A 26,331-nucleotide genomic window follows, 5' to 3' on the forward strand; every position below is an offset into this window, starting at 1 on the left:
TTGGTAGCCATGGGATGGTCCCCTTTCACAGAGCGGTCTCCTTTCAAACCATTCTTTGAACTCTCTTGCCCATTCACTTCCACTGGGGAATTTCCTGGCTCCAACCCCCTCCTCTCCACAGGCTTTTAGGCAGGGTCCATTCGAAGTCAGTGTCCCTGTCAGCAGAACTCTTATTGTTTCTGTAGTAAAGAGTCGTTGAGCGTTGATGTCCCTTGAAGGCTCTGTCACAGTTTTCCAGACCCAGGTTCTGCTACAAAATGTCCGCTCTAATCCACAAGAACTGTTACAATCTCATTCACAAAATAAAAATGGAATTCCTAATCTGATACACACATCTCCCAACTATCACAGGGTTGATAAACTGATTTAACTTGTGTTTAGATCAGGCCTAGGGCTCCAGTCAACAGTATCTTCTGGAGTACACAGCACTTGATTTTCTAATGTCAGAATTAAGCAGAGAAAATCATTGGGCATTTTTTTTCCTTTTTACAGCTTGCCTTTAACCTCTGCATTTCATGACTCTGATTTTGACTGTGCAACTTCTTTAATAATGGTTAATTCACCATTATCATTTCTATTTAATGTCCTAGTTTTTTAAGAGAAGGAGGAGGAGATTATAAGGATACAGGACAAAAGTATTTGCTGTTGGCCCAAATACCTTAGACATCCTTGTCCCAGTCTCTGTAACTGTCAGAGGCTCAGACAGAGTAAAACTAGTGCTGTTCTGCTGCCTTGGGTGGGGCAACAGGGCAGTGACCTGCACAGAGGTCAGCCTGCTGGGGGCACTTTCTTTGCTAGCCCAGTTGAAACTTTGGGAGAAAAGCCTATTGTGGACATACCCACAATGAACAAAGCACATTCCTGCACTGGCACCCATACGCAATGGATCTCACTAGAAGAGCATGTGTTTGGGCTGGCACCTTCTTTGCCTTATCTCAGTTCAGGACTTTTTAAAAAAGTTTGAGCAAAATCAGTTCTTCGAGTGATTGCACGTGAGCATTCCACTCTTGGTGTGTGCACACCCCACGCACAGTTGCCAGAAATTTTTCCCTCCGTGGGACCCATGGGGGTGGCTCAAGTGCCCTGTGCTGCCACATGCTTCTGGCACCAGCATTAAGGTTATTAGTCTTTAGTTAGTTCGGTTTTTACCCCATCTGAGGGTTTTGGTTGATTCCCAGTTGATTCAAGCCCTGAAGTTCCTGCAATAAGGCTATGCCCATGAGCAACCTGCACTCAAGTTGTTTGAAGTGCCCTAAGGAAGCTCGTATTGGGGAGCATTGCCAAATTTGCAGAGACTTTAAGCATCACATGAAGAATGATTGAGAAGCCATGCTCAAGTTTCTGCTCATGGAGGCAGCCTTGAGACCTGCATCTGATCCAGGTCAGTCAGACTCGGCACTGAATGCCTCGGTGTTGGTAAAGAGTGCGCCTCCTACCTTGCCTGAGTCCCAATACCATTCGCTATCTCCAGTGCCTAAGAAGCAGACTGCCAAGAGAGGAAGGTCCTCGGCACCAAACTCTGCTAAGCATGGGGGAAAAGAGTAGAATGCTGTCGAAGTCTAGGCATTCCTCTGCTTCGGTACTGCACAAGATGGCACCATTGACTCTGGTGCCTAGCAGTTCCGTCGAGTCCAGAGCCAGAAGGAGCTCCTTCCACATCTGTGGCACCACACCGTACCGACATTGTCTCAGTACGGATCACACCAGAGGCATTTGCAGCTGCCAGGGTCCTCCTGACCATGTCAGTGCCAGTACTGCCAATAGTACAAGAGTTGATGCTGTCAGTGCCAGTGGACACAGGAGAACCAGCAGGATTGCTACAATGCTCAGTACCATGCCAGCTTTATGTACCACTGGCAGCTTGCCCTTTGGTACGGTCAAAGGGAAAACTTGCAATGTTTATTTCTCTGTGGGCCTCTGCACCTTGGCACCAGTCGCCGGCTCTGTCTTGAACGGTGCATCCATGGTCAGTGGAAGGAGAGTTATCTTGTGAATCAAGAGTTGGGTCCTATATTTCCCATCCTTTGAGTCACATTTGCTATCCCTCCTCTAGATGTTTCTACCCTTCCATAGATCGGGTCACAGGAGTACCATTGAGTGGTTGGCCAGGAGGTCACTGGGGGCCTATGCCGGTCGAATGGCATCTTTGGAATCCAAGGGGGCTTTCCCTGGTTTCCGTGGCATCGGAAAGGCATGTGGCACCTACCCACTAGACCACACCGATTCCTGACTCCAGTACCAAGCCCAATACAGGACATCAAGAGCCAGCTCAACAAGACCCTATAGATCAAGAAATGGAAGAAGAGCATCTACAGCCAGTTGTGACATCCTCTTCCTCCCCCCGTGATGATGCAGTCTCAGGAGTGGGCATGTTGCCTGCACCAGATGACTATAAGGCACACCAAGAATTGTCAGAGGGTGGCCTTAAGTCTGGGCATACAGGTAGAGGAAGGTAAAGAATCCTCTCACCATCTGCTCAATATTTTAGCATTGCAGGTCTTCCAGAGTGGCCCTGCCTCTCAGTGAGGGCATTCTGGATCAAGTTAATGGGCTGTGGCAGACCCCTGCATCCCTTCCCCCAACTTCAAAAAGGCTCTATTAAGGATGTTTGTAAAGCAGCTACCTGGTCATTGGTGTGCGCTTTCGCCTTCCATTACCCCATCAGCTAGGGTGACCAGATGTCCCGATTTTATAGGGACAGTCCCGATTTTTGGGTCTTTTTCTTATATAGGCTCCTATTACCTCCCACCCCCTGTCCCGATTTCTCATGTTTGCTGTCTGGTCACCCTACCATCAGCATATACTGAAGAGATGATGCCAAATTTTGTCGAGCTGTACTACATTCTGTGTGTGCACGGACTCCGATCCCAGTGTCTGTTTAACTGCTTGGGAGTCACCAACAGTGGCATGCACATGTGCAATCACTCAAAGAAGAGAAACAGCTGCTAACCTTTCGTAATTGTTGTTCTTCGAGATGCGTTGCACATGTCTGTTCCACGACCCCCCTCCAACCCCTCTTCATCGGAGTCTCCAGAAAGAAGAAACTGAGGGGGCTCACGGTCTGCTGGCCCTTCATACCAGCACCAGCAAAGTGTGCTTGAGCCACCCCAACAGGTACCACTAAGGGAAAAAATTCTGGCAACTGTGCGCCCGCACACACACTAAGAGTGGAATGGACATGTGCAACACCTCTCAAAGAACAGTAGTAATGTAAGGTTAATAACCATTTTTTCACTAAAGTAGTTTGCCCTAATTACCATGTAGTTACAGAACTATGGGCACGCTCACACAATCCATAACTTTTGTTTGATTGCAACAGGACAAGAAAAGAATAGGTACAAACTAGAGGTGTGTGTGAAAGTAGCATTTATATGGGAACATAGTAAATTGCATGTAATCTTGATGGATTGTATGGGTTTCCATGCAGGTGTTAAGGACTTTTGATTCAATGATCAGCGCAAACTGCACTCAGGAACTGGAGAATGCTGGCATAGATGTCTGGAAGCATTCACTGGTACAGTATTACCCACTCACTTCCTTATTTAGGTTTGAGTCTCTCCTGTGGACCCATAATTTGATTCTTTTTTATTTCATTTTTGCTTAAAATGTCCTAATTTTCCTCAGCACTGTTATAGCATCTGATCATGGCCACGGTGAGATATTCATATCTGAATACTAAATTGCTAGTTTATCACTCCTAGATCAATGCTTTGTAAATGCCCTGCGTGGAGCTATATTTCATTTTCTGCTATGTAATTCCACAGCAGCTCTTGTCTCTGGAACATTGTTAGGTAGTAGATGGGGGAAGGGGAACACACAATAAGACAGTGCTTTGGCTATCATCTATGTGAACCTTATGCATGGTGCACATGTGCCTCGTGCCTGTAGGTTTGGAACCAACCAGTGGAGCCATGCCTGTGCCCTGCATTCCCTCTTGTCTCTACACCCAAGGGCATATAGGGCAGTGTGGTCCCTGTCCGTCTCAGTTCTCTTATGTCAGCGAGTGGGAACTTAGCGGAGTCCATCTGCCCCTATAGTGGCTCCCCCGAAGGAAAAGTCCTGCTCTTTAGCTTTTGTTGTTCTTACCTATTAGCGGTTTATCACACTGCAACACCGTTTTGTGTTTCTGCCCCGTTGGCAGTGTGCTGTTCCAAGGCATCGCTTTCCTGTCTCAGGGCCAAACATTAGAGCTTCTCTCCTCCTTGAGTTGTCTTGGAGCCAAAATTGGGCTCTATCCTCAGCACCCCAAGACACCAGAGACACAGGCTTTGGGGTCCTCATCTCCTCCAGTGGTGTGGGGGAGAGCCACCCTGGAGTCACCCTCTGCAGATACCAGGTGGCTCTCTGGGCGTCTATGGAATTGTCCCCTCTTGGACAGTGTGGGCTCCCAATCTCAGCATGACAAACCAGACCAGGCGCTAGGTTGCCTTGGAGAAGAACCAGGTTGTGAGATGGAGAGGAGGTCTAAATAAGCCACCCTATGATGATCCTCCTGGCCCTATCATGTGTCTTCTTCCTCCTGCTCCCTCTTCCCAGACCAAGTGGTGACTCAAAGCACCCCTGTGCCCTCTTGACCTTCAAGGATCTCCTGTGCAGGGTAAGGGACCCTCTGTCATGCTGACAGCAGTGCAGGAGAAGTTCCATGTACTCTCAAACCACCACAACTGTGGAGACTGACCACAGCAGCCGAGGGTTCCCTGGAACCAGTCACGGACCAGTATGTAGGAGTACGGGTGGATGCTACTGAGCCCTTCAGAAGGGCTTTCCTTTCACATTCAGAAGAATGTGTCTTCACTTCAGCTCTCCCTCACCCTTGCTTACCTTGTTCCAGAAGTCAATGAGAAATTGACACATCTAGGTGCACCAGGATTAAGGCTAAGATTTTGTCATGGATGTTTTTAGTAAAAGTCACAGATCACTGGCAATAAAGAAAAATTCACAGAAGCCTGTGACCTGTCCCTGACTTTTACTAAAAATATCGCTGACAAAATGGGGAGCCCAGCCGTGGGGTCCCCATACCGCCTGCAGAGGTTGGGCAGCTGCGGGGGCTGCTCCCAGCTCTGGGGGCTCCCAACGCCTGTGAGGGTTTGGAGCTCTGGAGTACTTCTGCCACCTGCAGCAGCTGGGAGCTTTGAAGGTGGTGATGCCCGCAGTGGCTCAGAAATCTGGGGACCTGCCACCCATGGTGGCTCGGACTTCCCGGGTCCCCACTGCCCGTGGTGGCCTGGAGCTGCGGCCCCACCACCCATGGTGGCTGTAAACTCTGGAGGACCCCCAACCACAGAACCCTGCAGCTCCTGGCTGACCGGGCTGAATTCACGGAGGTCGCTGGAAGTCACAGATTCTGTCACGTCCGTGACCTTGGTGAAAAAATCATAGCTTTAGTCATGATCTGTGCCCCAGGAGGGAGATGTGTAGGGGTTAGACTGCTTGGCAGGGAGGCCTACTTCTCTGCAGCCTCACAGGTGATGGTTGCAGGCTACCTGGCCTTACTCACCAGGCAGGTATAACTCTCCCTTGGCACTGGCTATCAGCTCCTTGACAAATTCCTGAATGACTCTAAAACAGATTGGACGCATCTAATACGGCTGCCTTCTCAGGGGGTGCAGACATAGCTATGCAGAGACCATCTTGGCTCTGGCTCTTGGCCCACTGAAGGAAAGCCATGCCTCCATAGACTTGCTGTTCCATGGTCCTGAGCACCTTCGACTGTGAATTGCCTGGTGTGGGGAGTGTCTTTTTGTTCTGTTCATACAGTGCCTACCAAAGTGGGGTTCTAGTCCAAGACGGGCTCTACACGCTATGGTAAATCATAGATCCCAAGGCCAGAAGGGACCATTGGGATCATCTAGTCTGACCTCTGGTATATCACAGGTCATAGAACTTCCGCCAAACTCCTAGAGCAGATCTTTTGAAAAAACAATCCAATCTTGATTTTAAAAATAGCCACTGATGGAGAATCTGTCACAACCATTGGTAAATTGTTCCAGTGGCTAAATACTCTCACTGTTAAAAATGTATGCTGTATTTCTAGTCTGATTTTGTCTAGCTTCAACTTCCAGTCATTGGATCGGGTTTATACCTTTCTCTGCTAGACTGAAGAGCCCATTATTAAATATTTGTTCCCCATGTAGGTATTTACAGACTGTAACCAAGTCATCCCTAATCATCTCTTTTGTTAGCTAAATAGACTGAGCTCCAGGAGCTCAATCACTAAAAGGCATGTTTTTTAATCCTCTAATCGTTCTTGTGGATCTTCTCTGATCCCTCTCCAATGTAACATCCTTCTTGAATTATGGACACCAGAACTGGACATAGTATTCCAGCAGCAGTTGAATCAATGCCAAATAGAGGTAATGTAACCTCTCTTCTTTTACTTGAGATACTCCAGTTTATGCATCCAAGGATCACATTAGCTGTCTTTGCCACAGTGTCACACTGGCAGTTCATGTTCAGCTGATTATCCATGACAACCCCCAAATCTTTTTCCGAGTCACTGATTCTCAGGCTAGTCCCCCATCCTGTAAGCATGGCCAACAAACACCTCATACTCAGCTCAACGTCTGTTACCATGTGCAATTTGGGACATTGCCTATAAGTCTCTCTTTAAATTTTGTTGCAAAAGCACAAATAATTTTTTTAATTATTGGCATTGCATTTGGCGTGTGCTCCAGTTATAAATAGCTGGGTTTGATCTTTCATGTTTACTTTAAGCTGGTTTTGGTGACAGTGACTCACCCCAAAGGTTCCTCTTTTAATCTTAATCTGTATTTGTGGTTACCAATAGGTCAAATCGGTTACAAAATCTCCTCTTGGATTGTTGGAGGTAACGGTGATATCCTCTGCACCAGGTCACAAACCCACAGTTAGCAAAATCCTGGATGTTGACTGTCTGCTGTGGGCCATTGGACGAAATCCAAACACTGAGGGGCTTAATCTAGACAAACTGGTGAGATGGAAAGACTTTATATCCTAGTAATTATGAAAATGCACATTGTATTAGCTCCTTGCATATGTGGCCCCAGTTCTTCCATGACCTACCTCTGCAGGAACAGACCCCTGTATCTGCATGGAGTTTATGGCAGGACCACAGCCAAGGTTATAATATAATCCCATATAATACTCTACACTTGAAAAGCCCTGGGCTAAAGAGGGTAGTATGAAAACAAACCCACAAATATTTAAGTATGATGAAGTTTTTAATTGCATCTTCCAGCACTGACTGGAGACCTTATAGATAAATTAGGGCAAGGGTAACTCAGTGCCTTTGATAGCCAAATCATCTATGAATGATGACACTGCATTATAAAATAACTCTCGTCCTTGAAACATTGTTCTCCTGGGCTGGAGCTGAAAATGTTGTAACCGCTGCAGAGGGTGGGAGACCAAACTGTTCTTAGCACCACTCTTTTCACTGGTTGGGCCTTTTGAAACTATGTGAAAAATTAAGGTAAATATGTGAAACTTTTTCCTATGTTTATTTTTAAACTTCATATTGCAGAGTTAGGCTTCATATTTCGTAGGAATGTAAATTGTCACTTTGAACAGGGTATGATACTGTGAAATGTTCCTTGAGTCTGACGTTTCCCCCCCATAATGTCTAGTGTGTATATTAACGTATTTGCTGTTTCCAATACTAGGATCTTAAGTTAGATGCTAAAGGTCACATTGTAGTCGATGAGTTCCAGAACACCAGCAGGAAAGGGATCTACGCTGTCGGGGATGTATGTGGAAAAGCACTCCTGACCCCAGGTAATAGGCCTGTATTGCATTCCGCTGTACTGCCACCTAGGGGATCCCATACTTGTGATAGGTTTCAGAGTAGCAGCCTGTATCTGCAAAAAGAACAGGAGTACTTGTGGCATTTTAGAGACTAACACATTTATTTGAGCATAAGCTTTCGTGGGCTACAGCCCACTTCATCGGACGCACGCATCATACCTGTGATGATATATTTCAGAGTAGCAGCCGTGTTAGTCTGTATCCGCAAAAAGAAGAACAGGAGTACTTGTGGCACCTTAGAGACTAACAAATTTATTAGAGCATAAGCTTTCGTGGACTACAGCCCACTTCTTCGGATCAAGAAGTGGGCTGTAGTCCACGAAAGCTTATGCTCTAATAAATTTGTTAGTCTCTAAGGTGCCACAAGTACTCCTGTTCTTCTTTTTGTGATGATATACTCACTTACCTACATTTAGCCACTAGGGGCAACATTTTCAAAAATAGGAGCCAAAAGTTAGTGGGGTTTTCAGAACTGCCTATGTGACTTAGGAGCACAAGTCCCCAGAGAGCCTAATGGTGGCAAAGAGAAACAAACAAATTAATTGCAGTGACACTTCCAACCCCATTTAAAAACAATCGAAACTCCTCTCCTTCCTCCTGCTTAAAGTGTGAGGGTGGGTGAGGAAGAATCCATTCTTCTTGCCCCTGCTGCTCAACTCCTTCCAACATTTTCAGAGGCTGGGTGCTATAATTCCTCTACATTGTGTGATTTTTGCCAGCCACCTGACATACCAGCTGGCAGAGGTGGTCAAGGTGCGTGTCAGCTCGTACATGCAGCACATTGACTGTTTTAGGACCAGATAAGACACCAAAGGCCCTTGTCCTGTATCATCTGCATAAGATATTTTGGCAGTGTGTGTGTAATGTGGCATGGTTCAACGGGTTGCCTTCTCCATCTGGTGTCCTTTATTATCCAGCCTTCACACTTATTAATGTCATGTTGAATTTAATGTTTGTGCATTAACATAGCTTAACTCGCAAACATACATCATATTTTTTTTGGCTGACTGATCTTCCCTTTGCTCCTACACAAGTTATTTCTGCACAGTCCCTCATGCTGCCCCTCTCCACTCAAGGCCTCGGTGGTGCAAGGTTTGTGTCTCCTCTCCACTCTGCCCCTCCAGCTGTCAGTGGAGGGAGCTGATAGTTCCTGGGAGAGGAAATATCACTTGCCCAGAGCTAGCTGCAGGTGTGTGCAAAGTGGTAAGGATGTGTGTGCACAGAGTTGATGTAAAAGCAGCAAAGAGTCCTGTGGCACCTTATAGACTAACAGACGTATTGGAGCATGAGCTTTCATGGGTGAATACCCACTTCTTCGGATGCATGCATCTGAAGAAGTGGGTATTCACCCATGAAAGCTCATGCTCCAGTACGTCTGTTAGTCTATAAGGTGCCACAGGACTCTTTGCTGCTTTTACAGATCCAGACTAACACGGCTACCCCTTCGAAAGTTGATGTAGACGACCTGTAGTCACTGCTACATGGAGTGGGATATGGGGAAGAGGAGAGCAGCATGTATGGAAAGAAAATAGGTCAGAGCCCATATAGAATGGGGACCACTCAAATACAGTTTCCCATGATTCAGGGTGGCGTCCTTATTCGGGTGCTGATAGTATCTGAGTGCTGGGAAAACTCCATTTGTTGTCAAGCATAAAAACCAAAAGATGTAGGTGCTGGATATAGAAATTTGCAAAGCAATTGGGAAAGGAATTATTGAAAGTAGTGATGAAGCTGCACCCTGGCCTTGCTTGTTCACAGTTGTATTTGTGCCAAGTGGGTGTAATACTAGCTGCTGCCCCACACATCACAAAGAGGAACACGATCCGTACGCTGATGACTCCCACAATGACTTCCTATGGCAAAGTTCCAATGCAGAAAAACAACTCTTTTCACAGAGGCACACTGGTTCAAACATTGAGCCTCTCAGCCATGGATAAGATGAACCCTGGATTTGCAGAGTTTAAGGGGGAAATTTTCAAAAGCACCTGTGGCCTTGTCTACACTAGGAGGGTTTTCCTGGTATAGCTATATTGGCAAAATCCTACGTGTGTGGGCTCAGTTATTTCCGGATAGTTGCTGTGTCCCCAAACCAGCATACGCTATATTGCCATAAACAGTTATGCTAGTATAACTTCATGTACACTAGGGCTTATAGCAGCACAGCTATGTTGGTAAAACGTCATCCAGGCCCATTAACCAGTGTAGCTCTGCAGGTATCATTTAAGAGTAGCCCAGGCATTTTCAAAAGTGAATTACCTGCTTAGCAGCCAAAATCTCACTGAAAGTCGTGACAAGTCATTAAATGGCTTTCAGTGAGGCTTAGGCCCCTAAGTGACAAGTGATTTTGAAAATGTTACCCATCAGTTGCAACCTTCTGGTGTTTTTGTCCTCTACAGTCCATAAATATAAGGTTGGATCCTGCTCTAAATCATCCAGTACAGGCCACTAATTAGCTGCAGGATATCTGACTGTTAGCCTGTGTTAGATGGTGTAAGCATGTATTCCTATTTCCATACTTACAGTTGCAATAGCAGCTGGAAGGAAACTGGCGCATAGACTGTTTGAAGGCAAGCAGGATTCCAAACTCGACTACAGCAACATTCCTACCGTGGTCTTCAGCCACCCGCCAATCGGAACGGTGGGACTCACGGAAGGTAGGGTCCAAGTGAAAACACTGCTTTGGTGTCTCCTTATTCATGTTCTGTGTTTCAGTAATGATAGCCATGACAATTGACTGAATCATGTTGTCTTAAAATTCAGTTTAGGGGGGAGGACAGTAACAGGATATGGTGCCTCTCTCACCTGTAAGTACCATGTTCATATCGAGGCTAGGTGTGTAGTGAGCAGAAGTCACTTCCTCTTTGAAAGGCTGTGTGGCCCCCTGGAACAAGTACATGGCCTCAACTCAGCTAGTGGACATGTGCATCACTTAATGCCCCATCGCAGTCTGGCACTGATACTTACGGCAGTTTCAGCAGAGGCCAAGACTAGAATGGATGTGAGACTATATTCAGCTCTGCAGGTAGGTCCTGAAAGTCAGGGATGGAGGCATGTGGTGATGCAGGAGTTTTAGTCTGGATTTATGTTTAACTATGGGCCTAACCCAACTCCCATTGAATCTTCCCATTGCCTTCACTGGACCAATTTGGTGCTGCTTTTTGCTAACCAGGACAATATGCTAGATCTGTACATATTTAATTAAACAATAGAGCTTAACTTTTTACTAGATTAATTTTTTACTTGTAATTTGTGTCAAACTGTATTTGTGTGGAAATTCAATTAAAATGTACAAAAACAGTATTTTAATTTTATTATACAAAACTACCTTAAATGTGCTGGATACATAAGTGGGGGGAGGGAGTTTATCTGAACATATTTTGCATTTAAAACTTAGCTGATTTATTAAACAAAAAGTATTGTCTGTAGTTGATTGATTGAACTGATTGATTCTGGTCACCATGTCTTTCATAATTTTTGAACTAATCGATCTCATCCCCTCACACTTAGTTTATATTCATAGATTGGAAGGGGAAAACAAGCTTTCCTTCTTTTCAACTTCCAGTTGGTTTCTTAACTTTGACTGAACTAGTCATCAATTGAACTAGTTAAGTAAATTGAAAGAAGAAAATATTTTCTGTGAACCTGCAGAAGGAGTGTGACGAACTGGGACTGTTCTTGCTGGGGTGTGTGAGTGCTGACAGGGGAGTGTGGCTAGGATGGTCTGCATCGGGGGATGGGAGTCTGCCCGAAGGCGCATACCTGAGTGTGTAACACGAGAACCCAGGAAGGGGTTGGAGACCAGGTGACACCTTGGCCCGGGAAACTGAACAAAGGCTGTGGGAGGGGTCGCTGAAGGCAGAGTGCTGGAAGCAGGCTGGATTGATGGCTGGGAGGCAGAGATGGCTCTGACCCCCCAAAGGGGGGTGGGCTGGGATGCCCTGGGACCCCAAGCTGGACCTAACTGAGGGGGGCCCTGTTGTCTGTGCCTGCAAGACCTGTCTTGGACTGTACTCCTGTCATCCAAATAAACCTTCTGCTTTACTGGCTGGCTGAGAGTCATGGTGAATCGCAGGAAGCCGGGGGTGCAGGGCCCTGAGTCCCCCAATACTCCGTGACAACTGGTGGCAGCGGCGGGATCTACTGCACCCCATGGACGGCGCTTCCTGCAGTAAGTGACTGGGGAGCAGTAAAATGAAGGGGGATTGACGGGGACCAGGCGTGCTGAAGAGTGAGAGAGAGACGGTTATTACCCCTGGGAGTGTGTGACTAGTGAGAAGGACTTTTGCGGTAACAGGGTCCCCCGGGGGGATCGCAGCGAGTGGTCTCAGGGGCAGAGGAGTCTGCAGCTCGACCCTGGCAGAGAGGTGGTGACCTCGAGAAGGGCTGACACACTAGGGGTCCCCCTGGGAACTGTGGGGAGCTGTGAGCACACAGGCCGGTGAGTGGCCAGCAGGAAGATGTATGCCAAGCGGCTTAAGAGCGACCTGGTGGAGCTGTGCAAGCAGAGGGGGCTGCGCAGTGGGAGGCTCACCAAAGAACAGCTCATTGCCCGGCTGGAGGCGGAAGATCGCGCGAATGAACTGATCCCTGTGTCTCAGGGAAGCAGCCTGGCAAACGCAGCGCAGGCACCAGTGTCTGTCCCAGCTGGGAGTGGTCAGCCGGCTGCTGAGGGCTTCCCGAGACCCCTCCTTCCTATGCCTAGGGGAAGGGTGGGGAGGAGCCCAGCAAATACCGAGGGCGCCGTGACCCCCCCGGCCAGCAGGGGATCCACCCGGCGAAGCTCGCCGGCCAGCAGAGGATCCCCCCGGCGACGTTTGGCATCCGTGGAGTGGAATTGGCTGGAATGGGAGAAAGAGCTAAAACTGAGAGAGCTGGAGGATCGTGAACGACAGAGACAGCATGAAGAGAGACAGCGTCAGCATGAACTGGAACTGGCAAGATTGAAGGGCAGCGAACCCCCGGCTGCGGTGAGTGAGGGGGGACCCAGGACTGCACGGAGCTTTGATAAGTGCATCCTGGCCCCACACAAGGAGGGGGAGGACATGGATGACTTCCTGGAGGCCTTTGAGACGGCCTGCGAGCTGCACCAGGTTGATCCCGCAGACAGACTCCGGGTCCTTACCCCCTTACTGGACCCCAAAGCCGTGGCATTGTACCGCCAACTGGAAGAGGCAGAGAAAGGGGACTACGAACTATTCAAAAAGGCCCTGCTACGTGAGTTTGGGCTGACTCCTGAGATGTACCGGGAAAGGTTCCGGAGTCAGGATAAAACCCCTGAGATCTCATATCTGCAACTAGCCGTCTGCATGGAAGGATACGCCAGCAAGTGGGCTGATGGGGCCCAGACGAAGGAGGACCTGGTCAAACTGCTGGTACTGGAGCAACTGTATGAGCGGTGCCCATCCGACCTGAGGCTGTGGCTGGTGGACAGAAAGCCAGAGAACCCGCGACATGCAGGGCGGCTGGCCGATGAGTTTGTAAAGAGCCGGTCAGGAGATAACAGGGAGGAGTCCCAAAGGAACAGTCCCAGTTCGTCACATAGTTACTGCTATCAAAAGATGGGTTAGCACTTCAACAAACTTTGGTTCCAGGTGCTTTAGCTAGTGATGTCCATCAGTACAGTGCTTTGACTTTCTTTAAAACATGGCAGCAAACATGTACTGCTTAATATTATAATCTATGAAAATAATTTAAAATAAGTATAAAAAAAGTTTAGGCCTTAATACATGATATCATTTCAAATTTAATTTTCAATAGGTTTATTTAAAAACAAACAAACCTGTATTCAATTTTTAAAAAGATCTGATTTAAATTCAATTTTTTTAATCATTTAAATCTTTGATTTTTATCCACCCTGTTATTCAGTTAATGTTTGTAAAGTGCTTTGAACATGCTAAGCCCAATGTAAGAGATGTGTATTTATTACTACTTCCCTTGGGAAGGAACTGTTATTAAACAGTTGGGGTTCATGTGTCCTTACCTAATATCAGTCAGGCTGACTTATAACTTATATTTCCAGACAAAAAACACATTGAAAGTGCCTATCAGTAATGTAAAATAAACTACAGTGTACCTATCCCCAAACCAGGAGATTCATTGATAAGCCTGTTTGAATTTCCTTTTAAGTTTAACATTAGGTATTAAAATATAGTTAGGGCACCCAAACGACCTTAAGTCTGCCCGGTAATAACACCATCTGGGTGGGGTGGGAGAGTTGCAAAATCTAATATTCTTTCAAAATTGGTTTTATTTCATCAAGGTCCACAAACACTAAAGTGCCTTACTCATAGCTGAATGGCTTTTGCATGATGTCACTACAGGGCAGAGTTAAGGTTTCTGCTGAAAGAAAAACTTTTAAGTTATGGGGGACAAGACTATTAATCCATTTAAAAAAAAATCTTCAAAGTAGCCTGTGCACAACATTTCAGTGAGTTTTAATCACATGGGATGCTGGATGAGTCTGACAGAGCAGGGTTATAGTTGTTTGGGTGTCCTTAACTACATTTCTTACCTTAACGTGGTTGGTTTTGTTTATTTGTAACTTTAACTGTGACTTCCTGCGTTCAGACTGCTTGGTTTTGGGATAGTTATGGTCACATTTTGGATTGCAGTCCGGACCAGTAAGGCGTTGTCACCTCCTGCACTGTAACCATGGGTGGTGCCTTAAATGCTCTCTTAATGTGGCTTGTAGCCTGGACATAAACAGTCAGCAGACAAACATACAGGGTACCCTGAGTGTCTGTGTGCTGTGCAGCCTTGGTCCAACACTTCTGACCCCAGCAGCCTGCCGCAACGCAACAGCCTCACCCTGGTTTCCACCAGCTGTAGTTATACCTGGCAAGGTGACGTCAGGACACTTTCAGTCCCAAGTTTCCCCAGAACCATCTGCCTTGATATCTCCAGCCCTCTCCTGAACCACTCTGATAAATAATAAGGTTTGTTTGCTCCTTTAAAGAGACCGTATCCAGCAGCTTGCCACAATAGCTGGAGTTAACAATTACTTCAGACACAGCACTGGGTTGGTTTAGATTAAAATAAAACAACTTAATTAACAACAGGATGTAAGTTATGTGATGCCAAGTAAAAGAAATAAAGGTAGAGATAGTTGCAAGCAAATGAAAATGAAATATACATCTAAAAGTCTAAAACTTATCTAGCAAGGCACAGTCTCTGTTTAAGATGGTTTCACTCACCCATTACTCTTGGTCCAGCATGGCTGACTGTCTCCAGAGGTGAAAGTTAGCTGGTACGGTCCAGTACGGTGTACTGTCAAGAGCTGGTACGCTGTGCCAGACCGGACCGGCGGTGATTTAAAGGGCCCAGGGCTCCAGCAGCTGTGGGGAGCCCCAGGCCCTTTAAAGCACCGGCGGAGCTCCGGCAGCTGCTACCCCAGCCCTAGCCCGAGCCCTGCCGCCCCGGGTAGCGGTGGCAGGGCTCCCGCGGTGATTTAAAGGGCCTGGAGCTCCGTGGTGGCCGGAACCCCGGGTCCTTTAATTCACCCCTGAGCCCCGGGGCTCCCAGCCGCCTCTGCAGCTGGTAGATCCAGGGTGATTTAAAGGCCCTGGGGCTCCCAGCCACAGCTGGAGCCCCAGGGCCTTTAAATCTTGAAAGGCCCCGCCTCTTCTAGTTGAGGCCACGCCTCTTCCCGTTGAGGCCACACCCCGCTCAGGACTCTGGCGTACCGGTAAGTCCTTTAAACTACTTTCACCCCTGACTGTCTCTCAGTCAGGAGGACCTTCCACAGAAGTACAAGATGTTGGTTTCCCATGTGTTCAATTGGATCTTTCACCTAAGGAGTCTCTCTCTAGTCTTTGTATTCCCAAAGAATTGTCTTTGTTCTCAGAGTTAGGAAGGCCTCCTGGGGACTGTTCATGGAGCTCTGATAATTCTCTGTCGCTTGAGTTCAGGCTGAAGATAACCCCTGCTGGTCTGCTTGATAGCTTTGTTTACAGCTAAGGGTATGGCTACACTTGCAGCTGTACAGCGCTGTGAGGTAAACCCGCCTTCGTACAGCTGAGTAGGGAAAGTGCTGCAGTCTGTCCACACCAACAGCTGCCAGCACACTGGCGTGGCCACATTTGCAGCATTTGCAGCGGCATTGGGAGCAGTGCATTATGGGCAGCTATCTAGGGTTACCATATTTTGAGTTTCCAAAAAGAGGACACTCCACGGGGCCCCGGCCCCGCCCCCAGCCCCGTTCATGCCCCCGCCCCAACTCCACCCCTTCCCCACAGTCCCCGCCCCAACTCCGCCCCCTCCCCTGCTTCCTGCGAACATTTGATTCGCGGGAAGCCTGAAGCAGGCAGCAGGTAAGCGGGGGTGGGGTGGGGGGAGGAGACGCGGCCCAGTCTGGGCCCCCCGGCGTCTCCAGCCTGGCTCGGCTCGGGCCCTGGGGTGCCAGCCCCTGGCCGAGTACCCCTGGCCCGGGCCCAGCGGCAGCGGCCCCGGCCCGGCCCCCGACTCAGCACCGCCGGACCAGCCCCCGGCCCAGCACCCCCGGCCCCGCATGTCCCGATTTTCCCGGACATGTTCGGCTTTTTGGGATTTCCCCCCGGACGGGGATTTGAGGCCCAAAAAGCGGGACATGTCTGGGAAAATCCGGACGTATAGTAACCCTACAGCTATCCCAGCGTTCAAGTGGCTGCAATGTGCTTTTCAAGTGGGGGGTGGGGTGGAGTGTGACAGGGAGCGTGGGGAAGAGAGAGTGGGTTTTTTGGAGTGCGGACACTGTGTCAGCACCCTGCCTTGCAAGTTCTGACCCCACTCCCTTCTCCACCCCTCTCTCACTCATTGAAAGCAAACAGCAGCTGTTCGTTTTTTAATCACAGACTAGATAAGCAGCTGCTCACCGAAACGGACCCCCCCACCCCCCCACGCCGCCTCTCTCTTCAAGCAAACATTAGCTGTGGGCGTTCCCAAGGGAGCCCCCCCGCCTGCTTCTACTCATTCACAGCAAACAGTAGCTGTGTTTGTTTTTTTGATAAGCAGCTCCCGGAGCATCCGGAGTTCACAACAAAACAAAGAGAGGAACAAGAGAGGAAGCTTCACTTAAAAGGATGATGGGGAGTTTCCGGAGGTCAATCACTGCGTAATAAGGTTACTCCCCGTTTACACTGGAGCACCAGCGTCTCAGCCACTCCGCACCAGCTCCGCACCACCTCTTGGTGAGGTGGAGTACCTGCAGCGCTGTAGCCACGGAGATACAGCGCTGTACGTGCCTTGCCAGTGTGTACGGGAAGTGAGGTATAGCGCTGGGGGCGGCTTTATTGCGCTGTAACTCTCAAGTGTAGCCAAGGCCTAGTATGTAAACTGAGGTAAACCACATTCCTTTGTCTAGGGCAGATCTGTTTATCATCTTTGCCTAGGCCAGGCTGTCTTCTTAAACCTGTTATAGTAACATTATACAGGGGGAATTCATAGCTTCAGATATAAAGTTAACACATGCATTTTACAATGATATTAATGACCAGAGTGCTATTAGTTTTCAGATGATACCTTACAAGGTATATGTTGTACAGCAACATTTTGCAGTAGTGTGTAAGGTGTGAATACAGGGGCGCTTAGGGTGAATATCTCTGGTAAAGTAGTTTACCCTAAATTATCCAGATGTACTCTCTGCTGTAACTGCATCTCATTGTAGTTTTTTGTCTGGGAATTTCCCTGTTTGGACTCTTAAATGAAAAATGTCATACGTCAACAGTTCACAGGAATGTTACTCTGGGATATTTCTAATGATATGAAAGGATGAAGTATCAGTCTTAAATCACTTTTAAATTTTTTTACCTTAAATAGCTAGGTTCACCGGTACCCTTTTTCCTACTCAAGAACAGCACAAATCAGCCAGATTTACAGGCCAGATAAACTGGGTTTACAGCTCCTTTATTTTGCCAGAGCTGTGCAAAGGAGGTGGATTGTATATTGCAGTTCCCCCGACCTCCTGTGTTCTTCTGGACAGCTCCCCAGATTTCCCCTGCACCTACATGCATAACCCTTCACACATGCAACCTTTCACCACTCGCACATTCCCCTGCCTCTGGAATCTCCCTGTTTCTCCCTCAATTCTGGTTTATCTGAGTAGATCTGACGCAGTGGGTAGTTTTTGAATATATTTAGGATTAAAGGTCAGTTTTTGCTGTTTTTCATAATTGAAAGCTTAACTGTCATGAAGAACTAACCGTTTTCAAGTAGGCCACCATCTCCCATTGTTCTCAGTGAGACTGATGCTGCAGCTGCCTTCAGGAGAGAGGGTGGGCCTGGAGTCTAGGCTATGAGCAGGCAGACACACTCAGTCCCATTGAGAACAGAGAGAGCCTTCCTTCTCAAAATGGCCACCAACTGAAGCCATCTGGTGCTTCAGTCCCATTTATAGCGAAAGGTTATGACAGCCATTTTGAAGGTGGTAGGGTTGCCAACCCTTCTGGTTTCACCAGGAGTCTCCCAGAATCGTGCTCGATCTCCCGGAGGCTACTGAAGCCAAACTGGGAGATTTTAGGCACTGAAAGTCTGGTGGTGCCACGGGGCTAAGGCAGGCTCACTGCCTGCCCTGGCTCTGCGCTGCTACTGGAAGCCGCCGGCATGTCCCTGCGGCCGCTGATGGGGGCAGAGGGTCTCCGCGCGCTGCCCCCGCCCCCAGTGCCGACTCCACAGCTACTATTGGCCACTGTGTTGAGGTAGCGCAGTAGTGTAGACTAGCCCTTAGTCCCTGCAGCCCATGTAACAGTTTTTTGTTTTGTGGAGTCAAATGTCTCTTTTGTGTGTTTCAGAGGAAGCCATTTCTACATATGGAAAAGAGAATGTGAAGATCTACACCACCTCTTTCACCCCCATGTATCACGCTGTAACTCAAAGGAAAACTAAGTGTGTCATGAAACTGGTTTGTGCCGGCAAAGAAGAGAAGGTGAGCAAAACGAAACAAGAACGGATAGCTAAAATGTTCCAGATAATGCAGCAGCCTGTATTCTGCTGTTATCCAAGTCTGTTTAGCTAAAGGTAAAATAACTGACGTAGCATATTTAATTCCAGCTCTTCCATTACAGTGTTTTTGTTCATAGACATAAATTGCCTTTCTAAAAAGAATACTTTACATTAAATATTACATACAAACATACGTTAAAAACATTATTCAAATTGCAAAGTCAAACTGTGAAAAGTGGAAAATTTTCTGTAATATTTGTATGAATCCTGGCATGCCTGTTTCCATCTGAATGTTGCATTGCTATCCAGTGGGTGCAGAAGGGTTAACAACTGCTCCTGGATCAGGGTAGGAAGTGTGTGTGTGTCACCTTGCTGTCTGGAGGGAATGAATACACTCATTAAAGAACTGGCTCAAACCAACCCAAATCAATAGCCAGTGACTGAGCACTCAGCTAACAGCAGGAAACACCAGCAGATAGGACTTGAGAACTGAACTGGAGAACAAAGTGTCATATGACTGCCAGCAGGGGTGTATTTTTGTTGTGGTTGGGGTTTTTTGGGGGGGCGGGGGAGGAACTCGAGTCCAAACCAGGGAGACAAGGGAAGAAAGGAAGCAAGAGATGGAGTCCATCACAGCATGGCTGGCTGAGGATGGGCACTGATTCGACCTGGGTGGATTATGGCTTAACTTCTGTCTCACTTTGCTAACCTGAGGACATTCAGGTTCTATATGCCAGGTGACTAGTAAATGGTGGTGGTTTTGGAAAAGGGTGCCTGTATTGCTGTGAATACTCACTGACAGCATTCTGCCCTGAAGGGCTACAGTACAAGCCTGCAGCAGTCTAGCTTGGTTGGATTCACTGCAGGGAGCCACAGAGAGAAAGAGAGAGAAGGTTAGCTGGTACTGAAGGCCCAGTCTTGGTGGTCATGGTCCTGCCCCGGTGGAATTGTGTGGGTCCTTGAAACCTAGCACACTTTAAAGGATCACTCCTAGGAGAGTACTTACAGGCTGGGGCATAGACCAGACCCTGTGACTCCATGACCTTAATTCGGCCCAACCTTGGAACTGAATGAAGCAGGTGTAATGTGGAAAAAATAGCTTATGATAATGAAATTAAAGACTATTGTAATGCATGTGTCAAAGGGGATTTGGCATTTGCTAACTTTCAAGTGCTTGACTTCACAACCTAAATAATATTCCTCTAACAGGTTTTTTATAGGTCATTTCCTAGTTTTTTTTTAAGGAAAAAGGTAAAAACAAATTTGATTATGTACAACTTTAACAAGAGGTCAAAAGAATCTTCTGTAATGGAAAGTTTTAAGCAGCCTCATTATAGAGGTTGTTGCAAGTTCCATGTATGATACGAATATTATAGTGGCATGGGCGCACCACCGTTTAAGGTTACGTCGTGACATCTGTTTAAAGAGTGAGCTTTCTAAGTCCCCTAAAGTCGATGTGCGTGGGTGGATTTGAAATTTGGAGTGCCTCGGAACAGTGCAGGGTAGGCTTAGTGACCCAAATTCGGAGTCAGATGAGCAAGGGGTTCCAGAGGAATAAACACCCCTCCCCAAAAATAGCCACTTAAAAGTTGTCAAGTGGAATTTTTTTGCTCAAAGTTAGAGATCAGTAGAGCCCTGCAAATTCATGGAGATCCGTGGACCATTTCTGGGGATGCCAGGGTGGATAGGGATACAAATTTTGTATCCACGCAGGGCTCTGATGGTAAGAGCGGGCGGGCAGCTGTGAGGAACCGCGGCGTGACTAAGGCAGGTGGAGGGTCCGTTGTGGCTCTGCACAGCTGCCTGCCTGGCTCTTATCATGGCCGGGCTGTGGCTCCAAGCCGCTCCCCTCCCCAGATGGAGCCAGGACAGGGAGAGCCGCACTGGCAGCTGTGGGGATCCTGGGTCTCTCCACCTGCCCTGGGCGGGGGACTGCGATACTGGGCAGGGGGGCTGCTCAGGCCCCATGCCTACAGCAGGTGGAGGGTCTGCGATGGCTCCCCACAGCTGCAGGCACGTCTTTTCCCGACCGGGATCCGGGGGGAGGTGTGCCTCAGAGCCTTAGTCTGGCCCCCAGTGTAGAGCCCTGCAAATCCAAGGATATCTGCAGACATGGCTATCTGCAGATAATTTTTGCAGATTGGATGCAGATACACATTTGTGTATCTGTGCAGGGCTCTAGATATCAAACTTTTGGTGGGCTATGGGTCAAAATAGTTTCTCTCAAGTTTTACCCAGGGTAGTGCATGGCACTCACTATGTTTTTGGGGGACCAAAATTGGGAATATTTAAGAAAATGGACATTTTTACACTAGACATGCACCAATACAGAAAAACGGCTAGAGGGTTTCCATTCCCTCCATTCTATATGCTTTAAGGTCGACTTTTCTAAGTGCTGTAAAATCCGAATGGTGAACTGATTGCTTTGAAATGTTATGTGCCTCATGGGGCGGGGATATAGTGGTGTTGATCCACATTTGGGATTATTTGGCCACTGGTTTTCTTGAGTTACTGGCTAGCCCCCAAAATTGATTTCCTCCTTCTGTCTTGTAGTGTTAAACTGAAAGATACTAATGACTGGATGGTTCACAGACCCTCTTGATGGCTGTGAACTCACCCTTCAGTTAACATAACTAAGGACCAAGTCATCACCACCCCTCACCTAAAACAAAGGGACTTTTGGATTAAGTTGCTGAAGGTTACTACAATTTGAGGCCTGGGTGGCAATTTTATTTGGGGGCAGGAAGGGGATCTAATCAGTCTTTGGTGGGGGCCGGGGGCGGGTTAGACATGTGAGAGGGAGGGATAGCTCAGTGGTTTGAGCATTGGCCTGCTAAACCCAGGGTTGTGAGTTCAATCCTTGAGGGGGCCACTTGGGGATCTGGGGCAAAATCAGTACTTGGTCCTGCTAGTGAAGGCAGGGGGCTGGACTCGATGACCTTTCAAGGTCCCTTCCAGTTCTAGGAGATGGGATATCTCCATTAATTTATTTATAATTTATTTTATTTAATGTGTCCGGAGGGATATTAGGGGTGGAGGAGTGGAGAAATGAGGAGAGAGGGACGTGAGGCTGCAGTGAGGGGAGGGGAGATTATGGGAAAAGGGATAAATGGGGTGGGATGGAGAGGCAAGAGTGGTTTGGCACTCAGGTGAGGGAGGCATGGCACCCCACAGCTCTGTCAGGGCAGTGCACTCCAACTCCTTGCACCCCACAGATCTGCCAGAGCACCCCAACTACTCTGCCAGTTGATTTTGATTACACTTGCAATTCTATATTAAAAATGCTTGAGACCAAATAACCAAGCTTAACCAATTTATTGTCTAAAGACAAAATAGTACAATATGAAAAGGAGATATACATACCACTCCTTCTGGGAAACTGTTTTCTTGCAACGTGCAGTGCCCCTTACACAGAAAGTGTGTTTTGAAATACCCCCCCCCCCCAAAATACCCAACCCTCTACCTATATTTATAACAAAATTGAAAGTGCACAAGTCATCCAATCAGCTTTTTACCTTGTTTTTCCAGTACCAGGGTACCTTTCCTTCTCTCTGATTTGGATACTACATTCCAAACTAGTTGCCCATGAAGGCACCTGCCACCCTGTACCAAGACATAGAATTAAAATGTTTTGGATTTGAGAGGTTTTGGATTTTCTAGTACCAAAGATTACGTCAGCTTTGCAGGGTATTATGGGATACATATCTTGACATGAATGAACAGTTCTTGTTCTGAAGCTGTGCGACTATCATCTTTCATTCAAAACCCACAGATTTTTCCATCAGGTCTGGATGGGTCCACCTGGCAGCAAACAGTGTGTACCACTCAGCTTCAAATGGTTACTCAGTCTTTGTTCACCCACTGACTACCAGATTCTGGAAGGGCTAATCAGAACCTTTCCACCAGTAAGGAAACCTACGACCTAACAGGACTTAAACCTTGTTCTTTGGTGCTCACTAAGCCTCCCTTCAAACCACTATCTACATGTTTCGTGTCTCTCCTGTCCTTGAAGGTTGCATTTCTGGTGGCCATCACCTCAGCCAGAATGGTGTGTGAGCTCAGAGAGCTGCTGGCATGTCCACCTTACACCATATTCCATAGAGTCAGGTTTCATTGCATTTGCACCCTAAATTCACCTCCAACATAATTTCAACATTTCACTTAGACCAGTCAATTCATTTATCTGTGTTTTTTCCCCAAAACCACACACATCTGAAGAAAAGAGGAGACTTCATTTTCTTGATGTGCATCGAGCCCTAGCCTTTTATCTACAAAAACAAAACCAACCAGAAAATCTCCCAGATTGCTTATTGCTGAGTGAAAAGAGTTTGAGGTCAAACTATATCCTCTCAGAGCATCTTTAAATGGATATTGGCCTGGATCTTACACTGCTACAAGTTATCTAATATGACTTCCTCTCACGCTTATTCTACAAGTGCACAACCAACATCAGTGCCATCACTCCAAGAAGTACCTCTACTGGACATTTGCAGAACAGTTACGTGGCGTTCTGTCCATGCATTTTCAAGACATCATGCTTCAGTTCAGGACTCCTGTGCTGACACATCCTTTGGGACGGTGGTCCTTCAAATGGCTCCGCTGCCTGCATCCCCTTAACTGCCTCCTCCTTGAGTACTACTTGTCAGTGACCCACAGTGGAATTTACATAGGTACCAGCGCTCAAAGAAGACGAAACAGTTACTTAACCTTTGTAATTGGAGGTCCTTCAAGATGTGTGGCCCCTATTTGTATTCCACTATCCACCCTCCTTCCCCGCTGCTTCGGTTATTTTCCTGTTTGCGGCAGGAAAAGCAATGATCTGCTCTGCCCTTTATCTCCTTGGTTGGAGGCACATGCACAGACCAGTGGATGGTGCTTTCAAGAATTCTCTCAATCCAGACACATGGAGTTAATGTGCACTCACAATGGAATACAGGTAGGGACTATACATCTAGAACAGGGGTGGGCAAACTTTTTGACCCAAGGGCCACATTGGGGTTGCAAAACTGTATGGAGGGCCGGGTAGGGAAGGTTGTGCCTCCCCAAACAGCCTGCCCCCTGCCCCCATTCACCTCCTCCCACTTCCCGTCCCCAACAGCCCCCCTCAAAACTCCCGACCCATCCAACCCTCTCCCCCCCCCCCCCCCGCTCCTTGTCCCCTGACCACCCCCTCCCGGGACACCCCCGTCCCTAACTGCCCTCCCAGGACACCATCCCCTATCCAACCCCCCCCCCTCTCCAGCCCCTTACCATGCCGCTCAGAGCAGCAGGAGCTCGCTGCCCAGGTGGAGCCAGCCACACCACTGCACTGCCCTGCAGAAGTGGCGGGCCACAGTGCTGCCCGTGGCGTGGCATGGCTTCAGGGGAGGGGGGACAGCAGGGGAGGGACCGGGGGCTAGCCTCTCTGGCTGGGAGCTTCAGTTACAAAGGTAAGTAACTTTCTCTAGTGCATTTCTGCTGACATAACCTACAAAATTGAGTGGCAAAATTATCTTTGATCCTTCAAGGTACACACGCTTCTAATCATATCAGTCAGCTTTGCCAAGCAGCTCCAGCTAATCCCTCCACCATTCAGTACAGTTACAACTAACACAGTGAAAATACCTTGGAAGGGTATGCAGATTTGCTAGAATTCAGATCTATAGAACACAACACAAACAATGGCACGGTTTTAGTCCTTCCTCATATCTACTTATAGAATTTAAGGTTGGAGGGGTCCATTATGCCCGTCTAGTCTGACCTCATGTATAACACAGTCTATAGAATTTCATCCAGTTACACCTGTATTGGGCCTAATATGGGTTTGACTAAAGTATCTTTGAGACAGGCATCCAGTCTTGATTTGAACATTTCAAGAGATGGAGAATCCTCTACCTTCCTGGTAGTTTAACCTTTGCCATATCCATGCTGACCTATTCCCAGTGGTTTTGCCAGCAGTGGGGGCACAGAGTTATGGTTGTGTTGGGGGGATGGCAGAGACCTTAACTTTTTGTATTTCCTGGTTTTCAGAGGTTTACATTAGCCACTTTCCACGTTCTGAAGCTAGCTGATTTCCACAGGCTGGAAACAGCACTGGGCAACCTTAACTCTTCACTAACGTTTTTGAACATCTAATCATATGTAGATTTGTTATTTGAAAGGCTGTCAACTGGGTCAACAGTAGCTTTCCCTCTATGCCAATGAATGATCAGGGTGATGAAGATTCTCTAGCTGGGGTGCAGTGATGACTGTCATGACATGCTCATCTTTAATAAATTAAGTTTCTTATTATTTGAAGGTGGTGGGACTACACATGCAGGGCCTAGGATGTGACGAAATGCTGCAAGGTTTCGCTGTAGCAGTCAAAATGGGAGCAACAAAGGCCAGCTTTGATGAGACGGTTGCCATTCACCCAACTTCAGCAGAAGAGCTGGTCACGCTCCGTTGAAAGGTGGTGAATTTCTGGTGCTTGCAAACAGATCTTCAATATGGCAGCCAAAAAACTAAATAGACTTGCAGAATCATGATTTTTCTTCTTGGTGCCACTTTTACAAACTCTTCCTTTTCTATGACACTCCAGATAATCAGATTCTTCTGTTTTTGTAATCTATGAATATATGTAGAAAAAATCTTAGAGATGTCCAAAAAACCAGCGGCAGCATCTGTTCATCTCATCCAAACAGCTTGGTTTCTTGAAGCTTCCTTGGTTTAGAATGAAAAATAAATAAAATGGTTTAAAATCTTTGGTTCTTGCTTTATTATCTCAGGCCTCATTAGCTAAACTAAGCCCATGTTCTGACTGGCTAAGCTAGCTGGGGCAAAAGAGATGTCTCCAGTTTTTATTACTTTAACCATTTGTTTTTTTTCATGTGGACATGTAGAATCATCTTCCTCCTCTCTTATCCAGCATGGCTCTGTGCACACAGAAAAGCTACTCCTGGGTTACGATCTGCAGAAGGAATTTCAGGGTATATCTATACTGTAATGTAAAAAGCTTGACTCTGGCTTTCAGGGCATGGGCTAAAGGGCTGTTTAATTGTGGTGTCGATGCTCGGGCTGGAGCCTGGGTGCTAAGATTCTGCAAAGGGGGAGTCTTGTCTTCCAACCCCTCATGGGGATTACAGTGGCGATGAGTGTGACAGAATGCACCCCTGTATTCGCACCCTATACACTGTTATACAAAATATGCCTTGTGAAGTATCATTTGAAAACTAATAACTCACTGGTCAATAATATCACAGAGAAATGTGTGAAGCAACATTATATGTAAAGTTTAAACATAAGCTGAAATCATGAATGAAGTGTGTTTACCAGATAAGTCTGGGTGTGGTTAAACTTGTTTCTCAAAGACAAAGGACGAGCTGACAGCTCTGGTCAGGTGTCATCAAAGGTAATGGGCCATCACCTATCAAGTGACTATTCTTTGGCAAGGAACGGGGGTGGGAGCAGGGACAAAAATGTCTGCATTTTAGCAGACAGCCACCAGCAGCTCCTTCACCACCAGACTCCTTGACTCCAACCTCAGAGCGGAAATGAAGTTTATCTAGGGGTAACCCTCAGGAAAATGGATTTCAAAGGGTGACTGAACTATAAAAAGTGAGGGGGGGGGAACACACCAAGTTCTCTCGTCCTATTCATCTCTTGCTCTTCCATGTG

General features: G+C 47.3%; 1 protein-coding gene across 1 annotated transcript in view; it reads left to right on the plus strand.

Annotated features, from left to right (window-relative positions):
* Positions 1-25,419, plus strand: part of GSR (glutathione-disulfide reductase) — a 42,559-nt gene extending 17,140 nt beyond the window's left edge. The window contains exons 8-13 of the mRNA XM_054030365.1: positions 3,428-3,514; positions 6,788-6,949; positions 7,641-7,752; positions 10,305-10,436; positions 18,546-18,679; positions 24,974-25,419. Coding sequence (XP_053886340.1) covers positions 3,428-3,514; positions 6,788-6,949; positions 7,641-7,752; positions 10,305-10,436; positions 18,546-18,679; positions 24,974-25,123 — 777 coding nt within the window. The 3' untranslated portion in view covers positions 25,124-25,419. The remainder of the gene's footprint in view (positions 1-3,427; positions 3,515-6,787; positions 6,950-7,640; positions 7,753-10,304; positions 10,437-18,545; positions 18,680-24,973) is intronic.
* Positions 25,420-26,331: the final 912 nt, after the last annotated feature.

This window comes from Malaclemys terrapin, chromosome 5, assembly GCF_027887155.1.
Source record: "Malaclemys terrapin pileata isolate rMalTer1 chromosome 5, rMalTer1.hap1, whole genome shotgun sequence".
Classification (NCBI taxonomy): Eukaryota; Metazoa; Chordata; order Testudines; family Emydidae; genus Malaclemys; species Malaclemys terrapin.